At 44.5% G+C, this 20,661-nt stretch overlaps 1 protein-coding gene across 1 annotated transcript in view; it reads right to left on the minus strand.

Moving 5' to 3' along the window:
• Window positions 1-20,661, minus strand: part of FIRRM (FIGNL1 interacting regulator of recombination and mitosis) — a gene marked incomplete at both ends in the record, with an annotated part of 580,029 nt that overhangs the window by 467,855 nt on the left and 91,513 nt on the right. The window contains one exon of the mRNA XM_082265049.1: window positions 16,935-17,073. Coding sequence (XP_082121175.1) covers window positions 16,935-17,073 — 139 coding nt within the window. The remainder of the gene's footprint in view (window positions 1-16,934; window positions 17,074-20,661) is intronic.

Below are 20,661 nucleotides of genomic sequence, written 5' to 3' on the forward strand. Positions count from 1 at the left end.
ATTCCGATTCCATCTGAGAAGAATCTCTTGCTGAAGAATTCGGGTATGGGACTGGGCAAATGGGACTGCTTCGAATGAAGCCACCATCAACCCCAGAACCCTCATGCACGTCCGAAGGGAAGACCAGCTGTTGGACAGTAACAACTGGACTGCTGATTGAATCTTTCGAAGTTTCCCTACCGGAAGGAAAACTCTCGTCCTGACTGTGTCTAGAATTAGACCCAGATATTCGAGCCTCTGGGTGGGAACCAGAAATGACTTTTGCTGGTTCACCAGCCACCCGAATTCCTGTAAAGAAATCATAGTAATTTCTATGTTTTGTAGCAAGGTCTGAGGAGATTCTGCATGAAGCAGAAGATCGTCTAGGTAACCTAGAATCGATATACCTCTTTGGCGCAGAAGTGCCAACATAGGGGCCAACACCTTTGTGAAGACCCGCGGAGCCGTGGCGAGACCGAAAGGTAACGCCACAAACTGATAGTGGTTCTCCTCTACGGAAAAGCGTAGAAAACGCTGATGTCCTGCGAAAATGGGAATGTGAAGATAGGCGTCCTTGATGTCTATGGACGCTAGGACATCCCCTGGATGCAGGAAGGCTGCTACCGTGCGAATGGACTCCATTCTGAATCTTCTTATGTTGACGAAAGAATTGAGCGCTCTTAAGTCCAGAATTGGACGCACTTTGCCCTCTTTCCTGGGTATTGTAAACAGGTTTGAATAAAACCCTTGAAACCGTTCTGTCCAAGGAACGTGGACTACCACTCCTTGTTGTAGTAGATCTGTGACTGCTCTCCGCAGATCTTCTAGACGATCCGGAGATAGTCGGATATTGGAAGGGAAGAATCGCGCCGGTGGGAGAGATCGAAACTCGATCTTGTACCCTGACTTTATGACTTCGCAAAACCATTTGTCCGGGATTCTGGAAAGCCATGGATCCGGGAACCGGCGAAGACGTCCCCCCACCCCAGTTATGGGTGGGGGCGCACCTTCAGGCTTTGGATGGTTTATCTTCAGGTCTGGAGGGGGCGGGCTTTTGCTTGCCCGACCAACGACCCCTGACGCCTCCTGTAGGAACCTTGGAGGACTTAGTTTTTTCACCCGCTGGACGAAAAAACCTCTTGTGAGCAGAAAAAGAAGGCCCTCGTCTTTGACGAGTTCCTCTACCTTTAAAATTTTGCGGTAAAAAGGTGCTTTTTCCACCGGTGAGATCCTTAATGATCTCATCTAAGTTGGCTCCAAATAGACGTTCTCCTGAAAAGGGGATATTAGCCAATGCTTTTTTGGAACCTTGGTCGGCTATCCAACCTTTTAGCCACAGTGTACGCCTGAGAACCACTGCTGAGACTGATGCTCGCGCCATTAATGGAGTGGCGTCTAACGCCGCATCACATACAAACTGTAACCCCTGTATCATTTGTTCCAACAAATCTGATACCGCCTGAGGGACTTCTTCTAAGTCCCGGCGTAACCACTTGGTCCATTCAGTTACAGCCTGCGAAACCAGACCAATAGCAATTATTGGCCTGAAAGCTGATCCAATCAAGGAAAACATGGTGCGAGACATAGCTTCTATCTTGCGATCCACTGGATCTTTAAAAGACGGAGCGTCTTCTAAAGGAATAACCGTGGCTTTATTCAATCTAGCAATTGGTGAATCCACCACAGGTGGTTCTGTCCATTTCTTAATAAGGGTTTCCTCAAACGGATAACGCCTGTCAATGCGTTTGGAAATATTAAAAGTGCGTTTTGGCAGACGCCATTCTTCATCGATTGGATTGCCAAAACATTTGGGCAATGGAAAAACCTTTGCCACTTTGATGCGCTTTTTAGTCCCAAAAGGGATCTCAGTTTCAGCTATTTCTGATGGAATACCCTGTACCTTAAAGTCTCTTGAACAGATACAATGAGTGCGTTTACCAACGCTTCCTCTCGGGCTATGGCAGATGCCGAAACATCCTCCTCACTGTCTGAAGAGACAGGACCCGAGACACCAATACCAGAAGAAGTACCTGCAACTGCAGAAATAGGCTCAGAGTCTGAATCCGAAGTTTCAGATAATAAGGGGTTAGGCGGGGGTCGCTTTCTTGCGCCCTGTCCCTGACAAGCCACTTCCACCCGGGACACAAAAGTTTCCATAATGGCTGACAAAGATTCAATTGTCAATGGGGTGCTGGAGGATCCCGCAGACCCCTCGAGGGGATCCGGAGGAGATACATGAGTGGCAGGGTCCATGTTAATACAGGACCCAGCAATAAACAAAAAAACTTTTTTTTTTTTTTTTTTTTGTGTGTCTCCCCCTAGCGCAATAGCGCCCCTCAGAGTACCTGCTTCTCGATCCCAGAGAGAGAGAGAGGGACCCCCAAGGCTCACCAACTGATGCAGTGCAGTTTCCAACAAACTGCAGCCAGCGTCTGTCTTACACAGACTGGAAGGAGCTGTTTGCTTTTTCCCGGGCAGAAGGCGTGGCTCCGCCCCCTGTGTACGCCTTCCGGCGTTCCCAGCCCTCCACGAGGAAGCTGGGCTCACAAAACATGGCCGCCCCCATAGAAGAGACATAAGACTCCAAAAACATGGCGGCTGGCGTGACCTGAGGACATACATGCATTCGGTCTACGGCAAAATGGCGGCGGACCGCCGATATCGTTTTCCCAGCACATCCACCTGCACTCTGCTGAGAGGTGACATATGGATCTACAGAGATACACTGCACATAAGGTAGGATTATACCTCCTATGTTTGCTGTAATGTTACAGTCTGCTGGGTAGAGTGTTAGCTCTTGAACCAAGTCCACTTCCCACAAACACATGCTGTATTACAAGGGGGACTTGTAAGTGTCAGATATATACTGACCATATATGGAGGGGCCCATAATATATACTGCCTCATAAATGAGGAAAAAAAGGGAACGTTTTACTCACCATACCGAACCGACAGGCACCCTCTCTTCATAATACCCTCTCCACCGAGGTGGGGGTTTGTGGACGCCTCGACTCTCTGGTCCTGGCGTCCAAGCGAGCTTTTAACTCGCAAAGTCAGTCCCTTTACTGGGACTCCGTCGCGGCCGACTCAGCGCACTGGTCTGCACGCGCTTTTAGGCAGAAACCGGGGTGACCACTGGATCTCACATCCAGCCCGTCGCCCGGCCCCGCATACTTACTTGAATATGTCGCGGCCGACCAAGCGCAATGCCTGGTCTGCACGCGCTCGTAGGCCGGCTGGGGTGACCACAAGTGTCGCCCAGTCCGGCATCTTTGCTTGAAGATCTCACAGGAAAAAAACACTGGAGAAAACTACCTAAAAAATGTCTTTTTCTTAAAGAAAAAAAGTCTTGCCAGGACCAAAAGATCCCAGCAAGGAACTTAGGTCCTTACTCCTGACTAGACAGAAAAAAAAACTGATTCCCTGTAGCAGAGAGAGGGAGGATATACCCTCAGGGACTGCCCCCTAGGGTGGAGCCAGAACGTTTTGTCATTCTGCCTAGTCCTACTCCTGCGGAGACAACATAACCCAGCTCTTGAGAATCAAGAAGACTACGTCTGTCAATGAGCGATAGAGAAAATAAGGGTAAGGAAAAAAAAAAAAAGGGGGAAAATTATATAAAGATTTCTCTATTCCTCTCTCTTTATCAATCATTTTGGTCATACCATCAATAATAACATTGTCTTTACCTTCCATTACCAATGATCAATTTATCCTTCATGGCAATACACAAGGATCCCTATTAACCCCATCTGACTGTAAATAAAGAAAATAGGGATCATATCAGGGTACACTAACCAGGGCTCCCATATTTTATAAAATATTTGTCGATTTTTTTCCATTCTTGTATATTTGTTGTTCTCTCTGCAGAGCGTCATTTACTTGAAATCTCCAATCCTCCAAAGAGGGCGGGATAGGGGATAACCATTTCGCTGCTATACTTTTTCGTGCAATAAATAATAACCTATTTAGTAATGTTTCAACCATAGGCGATAATGTGTCATCTGGAAAACCACTCATATTTTAGGATCAACAAAATCTGAATTCTGAGTACTCTATTATGTTCACCAGGTCACTCCAATAACTAAATAGCTTGGGACATCTCCACAACATACGTAGAAGATCAGCCGATGTTTCTCAGCATCTTGAGCAGTCCGGAGATTCCCATCTGCCCCATCAAAACAGCTTAATAGGTGTATGATATGTTCTATATATTATAAACATCTGTGTCAATTGCTGTGTAGGTACTAAAGAAACTGCCAGTATTTTTCGTAAAATATTTTGCCATTCCTCGTCGGAAATATCCCTCAAAACCCCCTCCCACCCTGCTCCATCTTAATGTCTTGTGTCCTATGTTGTAGTTTATCATATAAAGAAGAGAGAAGGCCTTTTTTCCTATCAATCCGCTCAAGAAGTGACATTATTACCACGGGTCTCAGAGTAATTTCTTCATTTTCAAGTTTGAAGTTTGAGTTTGAAGTGCGAGCCGTACCGGTTAATACTAAAAAAAAATTCTGACGAGGGATCTGCTAAATCTCCTGCAAATTTTCAAATAACTTTAAAAAGGTACCATCTGTATACATCTGTGAAACAAACTGGAGCCCCCCCAGATGCCATTTATCAAAACCTTTTAAATTTATCAAGTTCAGCATAGTTGTTATTCCCCAGATAGGTGTATAAACTGAAATCCCATCATAACGCATCATAGCTTTCATTGCATTTCAAATTTTTTGCATAAGTATTAGAGTGTTCTGTTTCTAGTAAACAGCCCAGCCTCCAGCTGTGCCATAAGATGATACCGAATATTCTCATCCATTAATAGAGCTTGTATAGGATCTCAAATTTATTTACTCCCAACCTGCAAAATGCTGTAAATTGGGAGGCAATAAAATACATTTTCGGATGAGGGCCTGCCAAGCCTCTTGCCTCCCTTGGTCTTTGAAGGACAGCTAATCCTATTTTGGATATACCCCCCCCCCCCTCCAAATCAACCCTCGGAACAAGGATTCTATTTGTTTAAACAATAAGTTGGGAATCCAGATAGGTGAATTATGAAATATATAAAGCAATTGAGGAGTTCAAAAGATTTTAATTAAGTTAGCATGGCCAACAACGGATAACGGTAGTCTAGACCATACTTTACTTTTAGCCTTAAGTCTATGGAGAAGAGGGGATAGATTATATTTCAGATAATCTTTTAACTGGGGATAAATCCATATCCCGAGATACTTAAAACTATGTTCTATCCAAATACACTGAGTTTCTGATGGCAATGATAAATCATGAATGTCTAAAGGAAAAAGAACCAACTTTTCCCAATTGATGATAAACCCGGAATAGGAGCCGAAGGTCTGAATAAGGTACATAAGAGACAACAGCGATCCCTCTGTATTTCCCAAAAATAAGAGCGCGTCATCCGCATAAAGTGAGATTTTTTCATATCTATGCCCCCATTAAAAAACATGAATGTCATTTGATTGCCTAATTGCCTCCGCTAATGGTTCGATGGCCAGCGGAAACAATAAGGGAGATAGGGGACATCCCTGACACGTCCCTCTAGAGTGGAAAATATTTAGAGACTGAACCGTTAACTTGTACACACGCTCTCGGGGTAGCATATAATAGTTTGACCCAGCGTATAAAATTATATCCTAGTCCAAACCTATCCATAACCTCCCATAGATACAGCCACTCAACGCTATCAAAAGCCTTTTTGACTAAAAACGGGCTTTCAGACCCTTGGAGACCAAATACAGTCATTTTGACAAAACGGCCCTTCCTCCCACATTATCAGCAGGTAACTGCATATTCAAGAAGAGCCTCCTGAGATTTATTGCCGTGGGTCTCGTAGGGATAAAGCCAGTCTGATCTGGATGTATCAAATCTTGTATCATTTTACGAAGTCTAGTTGCTAATACCTTGGCCAGAATTTTAACGTCTGTATTCAATAATGAAATTGGACGGTAGGACTCTGGTAGCAATGCATCTTTTCCTGGCTTAGGAATCACTAGGATGCATGAGTCCCTCATTGACGCTGGGAGTTCCATTGAGTCCAGAGCCTGATTGAAAACTTTCAGAAGCTCCGGAAGCAATAAAATTCCATATTGTTTATAAATTTCCACTGGTAAGCCATCCAAACCAGGTGTCTTACCCCCTGGAGAGTCCGCAACTGCCAATTGTAACTCAACCAGAGTCAAAGGATCATTTAGCTCACATCTTGTCGCCTCTGAAACAGAAGGTAGCCTCATTGTTCCCAGAAAATTTTGGAGCCTTTCCATATGATAGTCCACCTATAAAGGTCGCTATAAAATATCTGAAAGGTCTCTATAATATCCTGTTGATTATGAGAACAAACTCCCGCTGCTGTATTAATAGCTGTAATAAAATTTGACTGGGCTTGAACATTTGCAATCACTGCAAAAATGCGACCAGTTTTCTCACCTTCCTCCAAACTCCTACATTTATTAAGAAATCCTGAACGATTAGCTCTATCCAGGATAGCCCACCTGCAGAGTTGCTGATTATCATTCCAAGCCGACCTACTAGAAGAGGTGGGGTTAATATATAAGGCTTCTTCTTTTTTTTGGACTTCCTCTATCAAAGTATTTTCCCTTTCCCGGGCAGATTTTTTATGTTTACTGATGGATTTAAGTAACACTCCTCTAAAGGAAAGCTTTCGTTGTATCCCACACAATATGCGGGGAGGCAGACCCAGCATTATGCTGAAAAAAGTCTATAGAGGCAGTATTAGTTATATCTTCCTCATTTATAACCCCCAACCAAGAGGCCTGAACCCTCCAAATGGGCGCAATATACGGTTTGATCTTATCAAGAGTAATTAAACAGGAGAATGATCCGAAAGCCCCCTAGTCAAATATTGAACTTCCGAGACCCATAGTAATGTCATATCTGTACCCAAAATCATCTTTATCCTGGATAACGTTTGAAAAGTACTAGAGCAACATGAATATGCATGAGCCCTTGGAATAAGTAGACTACAAATATCATGCAATCCCAACTCTCTGTAATGTCTATAAAATGGGGTTTCCGTTCGTGTAATACCCGAATGCCTGTCCATGCTAGGGTTGCTAACATTATTAAAGTCACCAGTCAATAACAGGGGATAATCTGAATATACTGCTATTAGAGCACCTACTATTCGTAGCACCTCACCTCTATATGGAGGAGGAATATATATCGATCCTACAATACATTGTGTAGAAAAAAACCTCACATACCAATAACACATATCTCCCCAGTGGATCTATAGATGCATGTCTGAAGGGAAATTGTAATTTGGAAGATATAAATATGCTTGTACCCTTGGCATATGCAGAGTGCACTGAATTATATTGAGTTAAAAATAGCTTGCGTTTCAAAATAGATCTGGTATCCTTAGTCAAATGGGTCTCCGTCAAACATACTATCGACAGATTGAACTGGGACAAAACTTCAAACACAGCCGCCTCTTAGTAGGATCTTTGATTCCCCTGATATTCCAAGATAATAAATTAATTTTAGTAGACATTTATATTATTATACCATATTTAATCAATAATGTATTCAATAGCCACGACACATCCAGAATTTTCCCTGGCTGACAGAGAGAGAGAGAAGGGGAAAAAAAAAAAAAAAAAAAAACACCCCACTGGGTCTGTAACCCCAATCCCGCAGGAGAGCGTGAAGGGAAAGAGGACCCTTTCAGAACAAATTCTGGGTATACATCCTTTCTAGTACTTGGACTAAACAAGGCTATTCTCCAGCGGATATATCCTATAGCCTTGATTTTTAACCGCCTTTAGCTGAGTATGTAGTGTCCGGCATTCCTATGGGTCAAAGAGGGAAAAAAAAAAAGGGAAAGAAATATCTCAAAGCATTTTATCCTCCTCTTTCTATCTTCTGTTTTCTTCACCCTTTCTCTTATGGTCTTTGTATGTTGTTCATGTTCATGTATGTTGTTCATGCCTGTCCAACCATGTGACAGCAGCTTGAGAATTCTCAAAGAACATTATTTCATCTCCAACCACAACCCTAAACCGTGCGGGGTATAACATGGCATATTGGAGTTGAAGCTGCCGTAAATGCTGCTTAACATCCATAAACTGAACTGTTTTTGTACTTCTATGGAATAGTCCGAAAAAAAAAAAAAAAAAAATTTAGAGCCATTAACTTCATCCTTGCCTTTATTGCGAGCTAATGCAAGAATTTTGTCTCTCTCTCTATAATTCAACAGTTTTAATATAAGTGAGCGCAGATAATTGCCAGATGGTGAAGGTCTGCTTGGAATCATATGCGCTCTCTCAACCGCAAAAGATGATGTAAAGTTTTCTCTCCCAAATGTACTTATTAGCTATTGCTCTATAAATATGTATGTTGTGAGTGTGCTAACCTGTAAATTGGGGAGGCAGCACTAAAACTCTAAAAAAACTGGAGAGTATAAATGGAATAGGAAAATAAGCGCGCTCTCCCAAAAATGACATGTCAAAGCTGGAGCTGTCCCACTGCTGGCTTCAATGTCTTCTTCTTCTCCTAGATGAGGCTGGGGAGCCTTGTATGTAGGGACAAGACAACTTCCTGTTCCGGGTCACAGCGTCCAGTGCATGCGTTGCCATCTCTGTGTCGCTTACCAAATTTGGGAGTGCTAATGTAATAGAAAAACATCCTCAGCTGCATGATTAACTCCCATACAGCAGTATCGGTTCTGGAACACAGGAGGGGATCTATCATCTGTACTGTCCTTCTGGAGAAAATATGGAAACTACACTGCAGGCAATACATGAACACACGTTTTGAGCCTTATTTATGTATTATCTGGTAAGGAGCCAATCACTTTATTCCCTTCATGAGCACGAGGTGTATATGGAGAGGAGGGGACGATACACTGTGAGGATAAAGGCCGTTGGATCATCTTGATTGCCATTTATTGCTATCAATGTGGTAAGGAGCCACCTACAGTGCATGTCCCACCCTGTCCTTGGGTAAAGACTGAAGTGTTTTGGACGTTTATTTTCCCTTTTCACGCAAAACAATCTATTGTGAAGAAGCCAATGGACTTGTGTCCGAAAGGACCTTCTTTCCTATTTTTGTTCATAACATTATGAAAGTTTTGCCATTTATTCCTTCATATTGTGGTTTGTGCATATTATATGTGGTGTTGTCACATCATTTCACCTAGTTACAGCCACACTTGGAATTTTCTGATTTTTTGTAGTGGATTATCAGTTTTTTTGTATTATTGGCACTTCTGAACCTAGCACCTTCTTTATCTGTCTATTGCACACAATATAATTTTTGGGAGAGTGCGCTTATTTTCCTTTTCCATTATTGCTCTATAAACCCTGTAGGATTTTTTCCTTCCGTTTGCTCAGGAAAACCCAATATCCATACATTATTTCTCCTAAGTCTACTCTCTAAGTCATCAATGCGTTTCGCAACAGACTCCATGCTTAGTCTTTTTATCTCTCTTATAGCAGGACCCATTTCATCCTCCAAAATGCAAATTCTACTTTCCACAGCTAAGGTACGCTCACGCACTTTCTGCATATCTTGTCTCATGACAGAAAAATCTTCTCTAAGATGGTTAAATTGTATTGTCATCAAGTTTAAAGTATGGTTGCAATTCTGTATCGCAATGAACACGTCCATATGTGTTGGTTCATTTACAGGTAAAGGGGGAGGGATAGAAGAAATAGGAGTCACAGAAGTCTGGGAGGTATGGGATATAGATGTTTTCAGAGGAGTTTTTAATATCATTAATGGCGTTTTCACTGACCTTTGGGTCACATAATTGGCTTTAACAATGTCCCCAGAAGTGGAAATGGGATCATCAATAGGCACATAAATTGGCTGCGCAAAATCTCCACCTTCACTCTCCAATGTCTCATCCCTTTCCCTGGCATCTTCCCTCTATTATTGCTGCTGTCTCTTTTGATAGCTCATAAATTGTCTCAGGGATATTTGCAGTTTAAGTATTTATCACAGAGATCGTTTGATGCCGTGCGGCCTCTGGCTCCATGAGCCTCTCACCAGCCTCTACTGAAACCCGAGTAGGTGTTTTTCCCCATCGCCTTACTTAGCGGGGGTTGGTAGGAATAGAGACTCGACCAGTCCCTTCTCTTCCTATACACAGAGGCCATTCTGTTCAGGCTGTTCAAACTGAATTCCCACCTGGATTCCCACCTCTCTCTCATCTCCCTCAGCTCTCAGCACCGTCCCTCTCACTGCTCGTGCCTCGGAAGTTGCTGCCGGTCAACTGATCTGTGCTACACTTGTAGTCGGCGGGAGCTCCGTGAGAGACAGCCTCTCACATGCTCGCATCCTCTTTGGAGCATATTTCTAAAGATGCTACTGACATGAAATTTTTACCACATATTGGCAACAACCCATGCAATCCATACATACAAAGAAACCAAAACAAATACATTAAAAAATGAAGTTATGTGTAATAACATGGAATGAAACCGGGAAAAAGTATTGAACATATGGAGAAACTAAGGTGCACAAAGGCATGGAAAGCCAAGACAACTGATGGCCTATAAAAAAGTCACGCAAGAAACATGTCATTATGGGTAAAATAAAAGCAAAGAGCTCTCCCCAAGACCTTCACAACCTTCTTGTTGCAAAAACTGGATTTTTGACTTACTGTAAAATCCCTTTCTCTGAAGTTCATTGACAGATGCAGCTCCATATTCTTCTTAACCATTGGGTTATGCTGGGCAGGAAAAAAACTTTACCACAACTATGGGGCGGTCCCTGAAGGCATACACCCATTCGCTCTGCTATAGGATTCAGTTTTGTTGCAAGCAGTGTCAGAAGTAAAAAACCCCAACCCACTCAGAAATAGAGGGGCGGGTGCTGCGTCTGTCATTGAACTTCTGAGAAAAGGATTTTACGGCAAGTCAAAAATCCAATTTTCTCTATCGTTCATTGATTACCATTGGGACGCCCCAAAGCAGTATTTGCATGAGGGGTGGGAAAATAACGCAGAGAAAGAACGTAATTCCCCAAAGGCTAAACTTAGCCAAGCAGGTAACATGGTGCTCAGCCAGGAGCAACTGGAAATCACCTAGAAACAAACACCATCAAAGAGAAAAATCTCACTTTTTAACAGCAGCCTGCAAAACCTTGCGGCTAAAAGAAGCATCCGAGGATGCCAACACATCTGCTTTGTAGAATTAAGGCTCCATTCACACCTGGGCGTTTTCAGCTCCAAAAACGCTCAAAAGAAACGCTTCCAAAACGCCCAACAAGTAAAACCCCATTCATTTAAATGGCCCCTGTTCACATCTGAGCGTTTTGCAAAACGCCTGTAGCTGAAAAAAGTACATGAGCTTCTTTTTGGGCTGATTACCAGCGTTTTTGATAGATGTCAATGAAAAACGCCTGAAAAAATCGCGGTAAAAATCGCGGTAAAAATCGCGGTAAAATCGCGGTAAAATCGCGGTAAAAAACGCTACGCTCAAGTGTGAATGCAGCCTTAGTGAACGTGTGCACAGACGAGCAAGTTGCTGCCTTGCAAACTTGTAATCCTGACGCCTGATGGCGAAAGGCCCAAGAGGCTCTCCGCACCCTAGCAAAATGCACCTTCACGGGGAAAGGTGGAATCTGATCCTTAAAGCGGAGTTCCGGGCACAAAAATCGATATTTTTTTTTTGTGCCCGTCCGCTTCTACACCTTCACCTGAAAAGGAATTGGTTAGGTTTTTTTTTTTTTATTTACTCACCTTGTAATTGAAGATCGAAGATACTCACCTAGTCTTCACTTCCTCCCTCTGTGCCGAGGCTCAGTCGTCTCTTCCGGGCTTGCACTGATTCCTGGGAGCTGAACGTCATCGCTCCCAGGAATCAATGCGACGGCACCGGCCCCGCTCGTCACTTCCGGGCGACACCGCATTCCCCTGCTAAACAGCTTCTGGGCATGCCCAGAAGCTGTGGAGGAATGCGGCGCCGCACCGGAAGTGACGAGAGGGGCCGGTGCAGGCGCATTCTGGGAGAAGAAGACGCGGAAGAAGACGCCGAAGAGGACCGCGCCGGCTTCAGCTGCCCACAAGAGAGATGGAAACGCTGTGGAAGAAATTTTATAAGTGAGTATTTCTTCTAAAAGGTAAGTGCAAACCGGGACAGATCAGAGGCTAGCCATTGTGGAATGTACTAGCCCTGACTGTCCCGGGGGTATGTTTGTTGAAAAATGACTTCTGTGCCCGGAACTCCGCTTTAAGTGAATACGCCTGTACCACCGTCTGCCTGATCCATCTGGATATGGTCGCAGCAGACGCAGCCAATCCCTTCCGAGGTCCTTCCGAGTGGACAAAGAGTCTGATTTCCTGATAGACTCAGTAACCCTAATTGCCCGAACCACAGCCAAAGAATATAAGGCAAATTCCTTGGGATGCTTGGGCTTAGGACAGAGTGAAGGCAGCACAATGTCTTCATTCAATGGAAATCAGAAACCCCCTTAGGAAGAAACTACTGATTAGGTTAAAGTACCACTTAATCTCTGTGGGCCACCAGAGAAGGAGAGTGGCAGGACAGTGCCGCCATTTCAGACACTCTGCGGGCAGAAGTAATAGCTACCAAAAAGGCTACCTTCTGTGACAGTGTAAGCAGAGGAATCTCCCTAAGTTTTCAAAGGGAGGTTTTTAAAGAACAGACAGTACCATGTTAAGATCCCACGGAGGTAACGGGGACCGTATCGGAGGAGCCACATGACAAACTCCCTGGATAAAAGTGTGAATTAAAGAATGCGTAGCTAAAGGGCGTTGAAAAAATAAAACGCAGCCAAAGCCGACACCTGGCCTTTAATAGTACCCAAGGCCAACCGCTACCCAACCCCTCTTTGGAGGAAAGCCAATATCCTAGCCACTAAAAAGGAGCGTAGGGATGCACTTAATCGATTCACACCATGAGATGTACAATTTCCACTTATGATGATACATCTTCCTGGAGGTAGATTTCTAGCCTTCAACATTGTAGGAATCACTGAGTCAGAAAGACCCCTATCCAATACCTGGCTTTCAACAGTCATGCCGTTAAAACCAGGGACTGTAAAACAGGATGGAAGATCAGCCCTTGAGACAACAGATCTTCCCCGAGAGGAAGTCTCCAAGGAGCATCAGCGACCAACCTTACCAGATCTGCGTACCAAGACCGGTAAGACCAGTCTGGGGCCACCAGAATGACCAGAAACCCTTCCACCTACATTCCTGAGACCTGGCTACAAACCTCTGTACCTTCTCGCTGAGCCGAGAAACAAACAGGTTTACACCGGGTGTCCACCACCGGACACGCAACAGGTGAAACCCCTTCTGGGTGCAGGGACCATTCCCCCCGATTCAACACCAAGTTGACTCAAGTAATCCGCCTGCCAGATCTCCACTCCAGGTACATGCACAGCGGAGAGGGCTGGAACAAAATTTTCTGCCCATATAAGGATCTCTGCCACGTCCCAGGCTGCCAGGTCACCCTTGAAAGCGTTCCCGAGAAGGAACTGGCACAATCCCCTTTGCGACAGCAGATCTTGTACCACCTCTCGTAGATCCCTTAGCCGATCTGAAGATAGGTGTAGATTGGACAATAAAAATATGTCCAACGGTCGGGACCTGAATTTGATCTTGTAAGCTTATCGGAGCAGCTCATGGGCCCATTTGTCCTGAATCAAAGAGGTCCCTGGTTCTGGACAGAAAACAAAAGACGTCCCCCCCCACCCCAGATATGGGTAAGAGCGTCCCTTCATGCAGACGGAGATTTTTCCGCAGATCTGGAGGGGCTGTTCTCGGCTTACCCGACCACATTTTCTTGGAACCCCCAGATGACCTAAAAGGCTTGGGCCTTTCTCCTGCATGCTGAAGACACGAAGGGGCCGTCTGTGTGCTGAAAAATAAGGACCCCGCCTATTACGCAGTGACTTGCCCTTAGCGGATAGAGGAAAAAAGAGTAAGAGTAAAGGGGAGATCTGATAGAGCCTTTTTAAAAGCCTGGTCTGCAGACCAGCATTTTAGCCACACCATGCGTGGTTACCATTATTGAGTTTAGAACAATTCCACTGACTCTCGTCAATTTTTTCACAGTAGGCAGGAAAAGGGAGTACTTTTGGCGTTTTTAGGGGATCTGCGGGCCCCAAGGGGACCCGCGCCCCCCCTGTTAAAATGTTCTGCACCGATACAATCAGTACATCCACCAGAGCCCTTGCATGCACATGTGCAGTCAAAAAGGAATCCTCCTCACCACAAGGCACCCGAAGTGTTTGGAAGCAGGCCCAGTAGATTCGCTACATGCTAAGCTCACCCTGAGAGCATAACAAGCAGGGGAGGTCGCCGACCACAGTCCCTCAAGGAGACGGCGGCTAAAGTTCCACAAAAAGACCCGTTAGACCTAAGGGTCGCCCACCCTAAATGACATAAAAAGGACATAGTCCCCTATAAAAGGGGGAAGAGGGGGCCCGCCGGGATGCAGATGCACAGGCAGAGTACCCCCACACAAAAATGCCCCCACGGCCCCAGGCAGTCCATATGTCCACCCCCCCCAGGGGGGCGGACTCCCATGCGCTGCTCTATCACCCCGGTCAGCTGCTCAAACAGCAGCTCAGACAGCGTCGCGGCCTAAATTTGGGGCCCAATCGGGTCGCGAGTCCCGTCAGCGCTTGATCAGCTGCAGCTCGGACAGCTCAGTTAGGAGCTCGGACGACCTGGTCAGTCATTCAGACAGCCAGCACCAACAGCCGCGAGTAGGCCCGCAAGCTGCATACTAAATTTTTGGCCCGATCCGGCTGCCTCACGCGATCCATCGGCATTTGCTGGTCAGCTTGGTCAGACACTCGGACAGCTTAGTCATTCCCTCGGACAGCTTGCCAGGTACCCGGACAGTCGCGAGTAGGCCGCAAAGCTGCGACCTTAATTTTCGGCCTCATCTGGCCGCGTGAGGCGCGCATCTGTCGGCACTACCGTCCGCTCATCTTAGTCAGGTACCCGAACAGCCGCGAGTACATCACAAAGCCACGGACTAAATTTCCTGCTCTACCCAGCCAAGTGAGGCGCAGAGCCGCAGATGAAGAAACATATGCGCCCCCCCCCCCCAGCCCATAACCACCGCAGCCCAAAGGACATCCCTGCCCCAGTTACTAATCCCCAGGGGGCCGGAAACTTGCTCAAAGACCCCCATGTGCGATCCGGATAACCTGGTGAGCAACAACCGCATCCACCCATAGGTTTGGGCCAAAAGACCACCATGACTGTGGGGCAAATAGAAGGGAACCGGTGGGGGGGGGTCCAACCATTACAAGGAGGGGCCCACATCCACCCTGAGACCCCAAAAGATATGGGGGGACACTACTGACCATATCAACGATAATAGGGTGGGCGCCACTATGGACAGACCACCTGTCCACCTGGGGTGGGGATGCTGACGGCCAAGGGATATGCTGTGACTCAAGCCAAACCAGGTCATGTGTGTCACAGCGAGGTGTTTCACTTGCGGGCCAACCCCCAGTGGAGTTATGCCATGCGAGGCCTAGCGCGGAGCTGCAACCTGCACACACTCGCTGGCCAGACTGGGAGACCATAAGGATCTAGAATATCCAGTCTGACGCCCAGTTTGGCTTTTGATTGTAGTTCTCTCAGGAACATAACCAGCTAAAACAATAGAATTTAGACAAAAGGCTCCCTTTTTACATAAACCAGCTAGGACCGAAATCCCAGCCGGGAACTAGGTCCTTGCTCCTGACTAGGCAGAAAAAAACAGAATGCCTATAGCAGAGTGAGTGTATACCCCCAGGGACTGCCCCATAGGCATGGTAAAGATTTTTCCTGCCTAGTGTCCTACTCCTGTAGGGGGCAGCATAACTCAATGGTTAAAAAGAATATAGAGCTGCGTCTGTCAATGAATGATAGAGAAATATTAATTGTACTCTGCAATTTGTCTCCTTTATCACGATACCCAAATTAGGTCTCAGTGACAGCTACACATAGGAGCTTGGGCTCAATAGCAAAACGATCTAGAATGAACAAAGTACACCCTTTGTTCTTAAGTAGTTAATTTGTAATTTTACTAAAATATGGACTTAACCATAGAGGGATAGTTACAATAGCTTATTAGATGTACAGTGTTTGAGAAGAATACCTAATTCCTGCGTAATGCTTCACATAAATTTGATCGTATTTTTTCATGCTGGTTAGGTGCATCACATCCAACCACTATTAAAAATGTAAAAACCGTTGCGCCTATGTCCTCAACTTCTTAGGTGTCTGTTTTGAGTGCATGGTTTGCATACCATTATATAAGGAGCAACTGGAACATATAAGTTATATGAATATTAGGGATGCACCGATCTGACTTTTTTGGACCCGATATCGATATCTGGCGTTGTGAAATCGCCAATACCGGAACCGATCCAGAGCTACACACAAAGCAAGCGGCTGCAGTACAGAGCAAAGCCGCTGCTTCATGTGTACGGCTCCTCCATTCACAGGCGGAGTGTATCTGATATCACTCCGTCTGTGAGCCAGACATATACAGGAAGCAGCGGCTCCCATCCCATACTACTACTACTACACCAAGTAAGGGATGGCTGAGCCGTCACTAAGCAAAAACCGGATCGGCCAGTGTATCGGTCAATGTTACCGATCCCCAGATCCATCTAAAATGGCCATATCGGCGCCGATATCCGATCCAAATATCGGATCGGTGCATCCCTAATGAATATGTACTCTTCCTGTTAAATGCCAAATGATCTTGAGCTGTATTTGATTGTACTAGTCTTTTTTTCTTGTATAAACAGGTTGTGTTTTGTTCTTACAACAAAAATATTAATAAAAACAAATAGACCTAAAAATCGTTATTGTAGTAGTATTTATGTTTGACCAGAAATAAAAAACAAAAAAAAAGTGATTGTCACACAAAATAGCCTCACCATTACAACAGTTATGAAACTTTTGTAGTTAAAAAACTAAGGACATCATTTACCTGTATTCCGGTGACCTTCATATGTTCTGCTATTTGCAAGCATGATTGGAAGGATACCAGAATGTCATCACACAAGCTGCTCACAATGTCATGATGCCTTACTTGGCTTTCTACTAACGCTTGATGCTTGATGCTCTGTCTAAGAAAGAAACAAAATACACACATTTACCAATGTTAAAAATATTGTAATTCAAACATTTTTCTATTAAGTGGCATACTTTTTTACACATGCGTGGGGCATATAAAATTTGTCTAGATAATTGTCACCTGACTGGATTTCTCATTACTACCCAACATTGTCTCTGATCACTAAGATTTGAAGAGAATAAAAAATGAATTTACTGAAAATACTTGCAGCTGCCTCCAACACAATGCATTTATGAATGCAGAGCCTAACAGCCCAAGCTCTGGTATTTACGGGTAGTGCTGCCAAAGCATACTTCCCTTCTCCGGTCTCTTGCACATTCCTATTAGCCAGTAACTCAGTCCATTATGGAGATGAGCCACTAGGAAAGTGTATGGGCTTGGAGATAGCGACAAGTTTTGCCTGTCAGAAAAGCCAAACACCTTTGGGTGTCAGCACTTTATACCTGTAGCATTTTTTGTTCAGATGAAAGTCCCTAATTTCAAGCAATTTGTTTCCATGATCAATTCAGATCACAGAGGAAACCCACGATAGATACAACTCAGTTCTAACAACAAAATAAAGGAAGACACTGGATCAAAGAGTGGAAGCAGGCCTAGCTACCAGTAAGCGGTCATCAGTGCCAGTGCACCACATCTTCAACCACAGATTTGTATAAAGAGAACAACTGTAAGTATGGGTAGACTTGTGGAAAACCTGAAAAATAATTTGAGTACCACTGTGCGATGACAGGAAATCAAGACTCTATCTGTATTTTTAAAAACTTTAAGCAAGCTGCTACCCACCAAGATCAGTGAGGTTTCACAGAGACAGAAAAACAAGGAATCTGGTAATTTGTTGTTCTTAGTAGCTTCACATATTATAAAGTAGTTTCCATTATCCAATCTTTGCTTAGAACACTTAGAGAGCAACACAACAGCACAAGACTAACAGCCCAAGAAAAAAAAAAATCAACAGTGAAACAAAACACTGGGGTATTGATAGCTTATAGATCTGCCTGCAGGACCTTAAGTCCAAAACTTACATCTCAAGAAGCCTGAACACCGAACAGGTAAAATAAAAAAAAAAATAAAAAAAAGTGTGAACAGAAGACCGGGTAGCAGCTTTGCAAATTTGCAAGGTTGTAAGGGTCGTAAGGGTGTTACCTTTTTCTTAAGTTGGTAGGCTTGTACAAAGACGTGTCTAATGCACCAAAAAATGATGGAATGGGAAGCACGTTACCCCTTTCAAGGACCTTCCAGGATAACAAAAGAAGAATATGTCTATCTGAAAAAACATGTAGCTGGAAGAGAGACATGAATAGCCCTCATCACATTCAGGCAAAGGAGGGATATCTTCTTAGGATGACCCAGAAAAGATATATGGAAGTACAATTTTCAGGCTAAGATGGAAAGAAATACCCTTAGGAATAACAGAAACTAGGTCTCAAAACAATCTTGTCCTTGAAGAATCAAAAAGGGCACTTTACCAAATAGGGCAGAAAACAGACACTCGACTAACAGAGAATATGGCAATGAGTAAAGCCACTTTATGACATAGTAGATAATGGAATCTCACGAAAACATTCAAAAAGAAGGTCTCTGAACAGCCAAAAGATCTGAATAAAAATTCCACCATGTCACAGGAAGTTGTACAAGTGGGACCAAGTAAACCACTCCTTGTACAAAAAAGATGATGAAGGAACACGAAGCAAAAGGTCTTTGGCACTAAATAATGAGAAATTAAATTTGTCCCTGGATGGTGCTCAAAACTAGATTGCACAAAGATCTGGATCCATCCCATGGAATGTTTCCAGTGATAAAGTCTCCTTGCCTTGCATCAGGCAATCTAAGCCTTCCGTGTGCTGTTGTAAACTTTACACCATGTGGACTTTAAAGCTTTCAGGTGTGTAGGAATCACAGAGTCAGAAAGAGCCCTATCTCTTGAGACCTGGGCTTCAACAGGCAAGCTGTAAAAGCTAGCAACTGTGAACAAAAGTGATAAATTGGCCCTTGGGAAAGAAAATCCTGGGAATCTGGAAGAGCCTCCAGGGTGGCTGCTAGGAACTTGAAGAGGTTGGAGCATTATATCTACTTGAGCCAGTTCAGTGCAATGGGAATCATTGGAATTTCCTCCATCTCAATCCTGTGGACCAGACAAGTAAAGAGCTTTAGAGCAGGAAAGGCATAGATCAGGCTGTACTGATGACTAGAGATAAACTTTGCAAATTTGTTGTTGAATCTGAAGGCCAGGGGGTCCAAATCCAGTGTTTCCCACTCCAGGCACAAGTCCTGGAACACCTCTGGGTGAAGAGACTACTTTCCTGGTGCGGACAAGCTAAGGTAATCCACTTGTCAATAGTCAATGCCTGAATAGACAGTGGTCAAGGCTGGAACAAAAAGTTCTGCCCAAGATAGAATCTGTTCCACTTCTCTTTCCACATTGAGACCTCTGGTTCCCCTGATGGTACACCACTGCTGTGGTACTATTCAAATGAATCCTTATTAGGTGGCCCTGCAGTAAAAAAGTTGAGCGGTGAATGGACAGTTGTATTGCTCTGAGCTATAGTGTGTTGATGGGGGCAAGCTGTCGCTGGAAGCCAAGGTCCCTGCATGGTCAGGGTGCACAGGACACCTCTGCAGCCTATCAGGCTGGCATCCATAAAGAGGAAAAGGTCTGCTCCATTCCAGGGTTGAGCGGTTGAGGTTCTGAGTGTCAGGCACACTAATAGGTTTTATCCACTGTACCTTCTTGTTCCAAGCCAGAATGTTGAGTTGCAAATGATATGTATTGGAACTGGACAAATGGGACTGCCTTGAAAAAGGCTACTATCAGACCTAAAGCGCTCATTAAAAAAGCAGAGAGTTGGAATGCTCCTGGGATTTGCGAGTGAAGATTTGAGAGTTTCGCTCAAGGAAGGAAAACTCTGGACAAAGCCATATCTAGGATCAGACACTGATATTTCATGCAATAAATCCATTCCAGCATCAACTTTTGAAGGTTAAGGATCCAATCAAACCTGTGTAGGGTCTGGACAGTTCAGCTGACATTTTCTGACAAGGTTTCTAAACTGTTTTCTCAGTAAGAGCCCAGGTACCCCACAATGGGAATGCCCTGTGCATGCAAGGCGGCAAGCACTCGAGCTAGGACTTTTGAGGACATTTGGTAAAAGACTGACCTAAAGCACAGACCTCAAACAGATGTGTTAAATGCCCACAGAGAACTGCAGGAAGTGTAGATGTGCTGCAAAGATGGGGAAATGCAAGTACACATCATTGATTGCCAGAGAGGGCAGATTGTCTTTCTCCATCTGGGATACTGACTTACCTGCTAGATTCCATGTGAAAAATTTGCACTCAAATCAAAACGTTGAGTGCCTTGAGATCCAGTAATGAGCCAATGCCCTCTTTGGCTTTGGGAAAAGTTATGAGGTTAAAAGCCAAAACCTTTCTGGTTGAGGAAAAAAATGGATTTTTGTACTTATCGTAAAATCTTTTTCTCTGAAGTTCGAGACGCAGCTCCATATCTTCTTTAGACCACTGGGTTATGCTCCTCCCATCAGAAATAGGACACTAGGCAGGAAAAAGCTTTACCATGCCTATG

Source organism: Pelophylax lessonae, assembly GCF_965119305.1.
Source record: "Pelophylax lessonae genome assembly, chromosome: 8".
NCBI classification, from domain to species: Eukaryota; Metazoa; Chordata; class Amphibia; order Anura; family Ranidae; genus Pelophylax; species Pelophylax lessonae.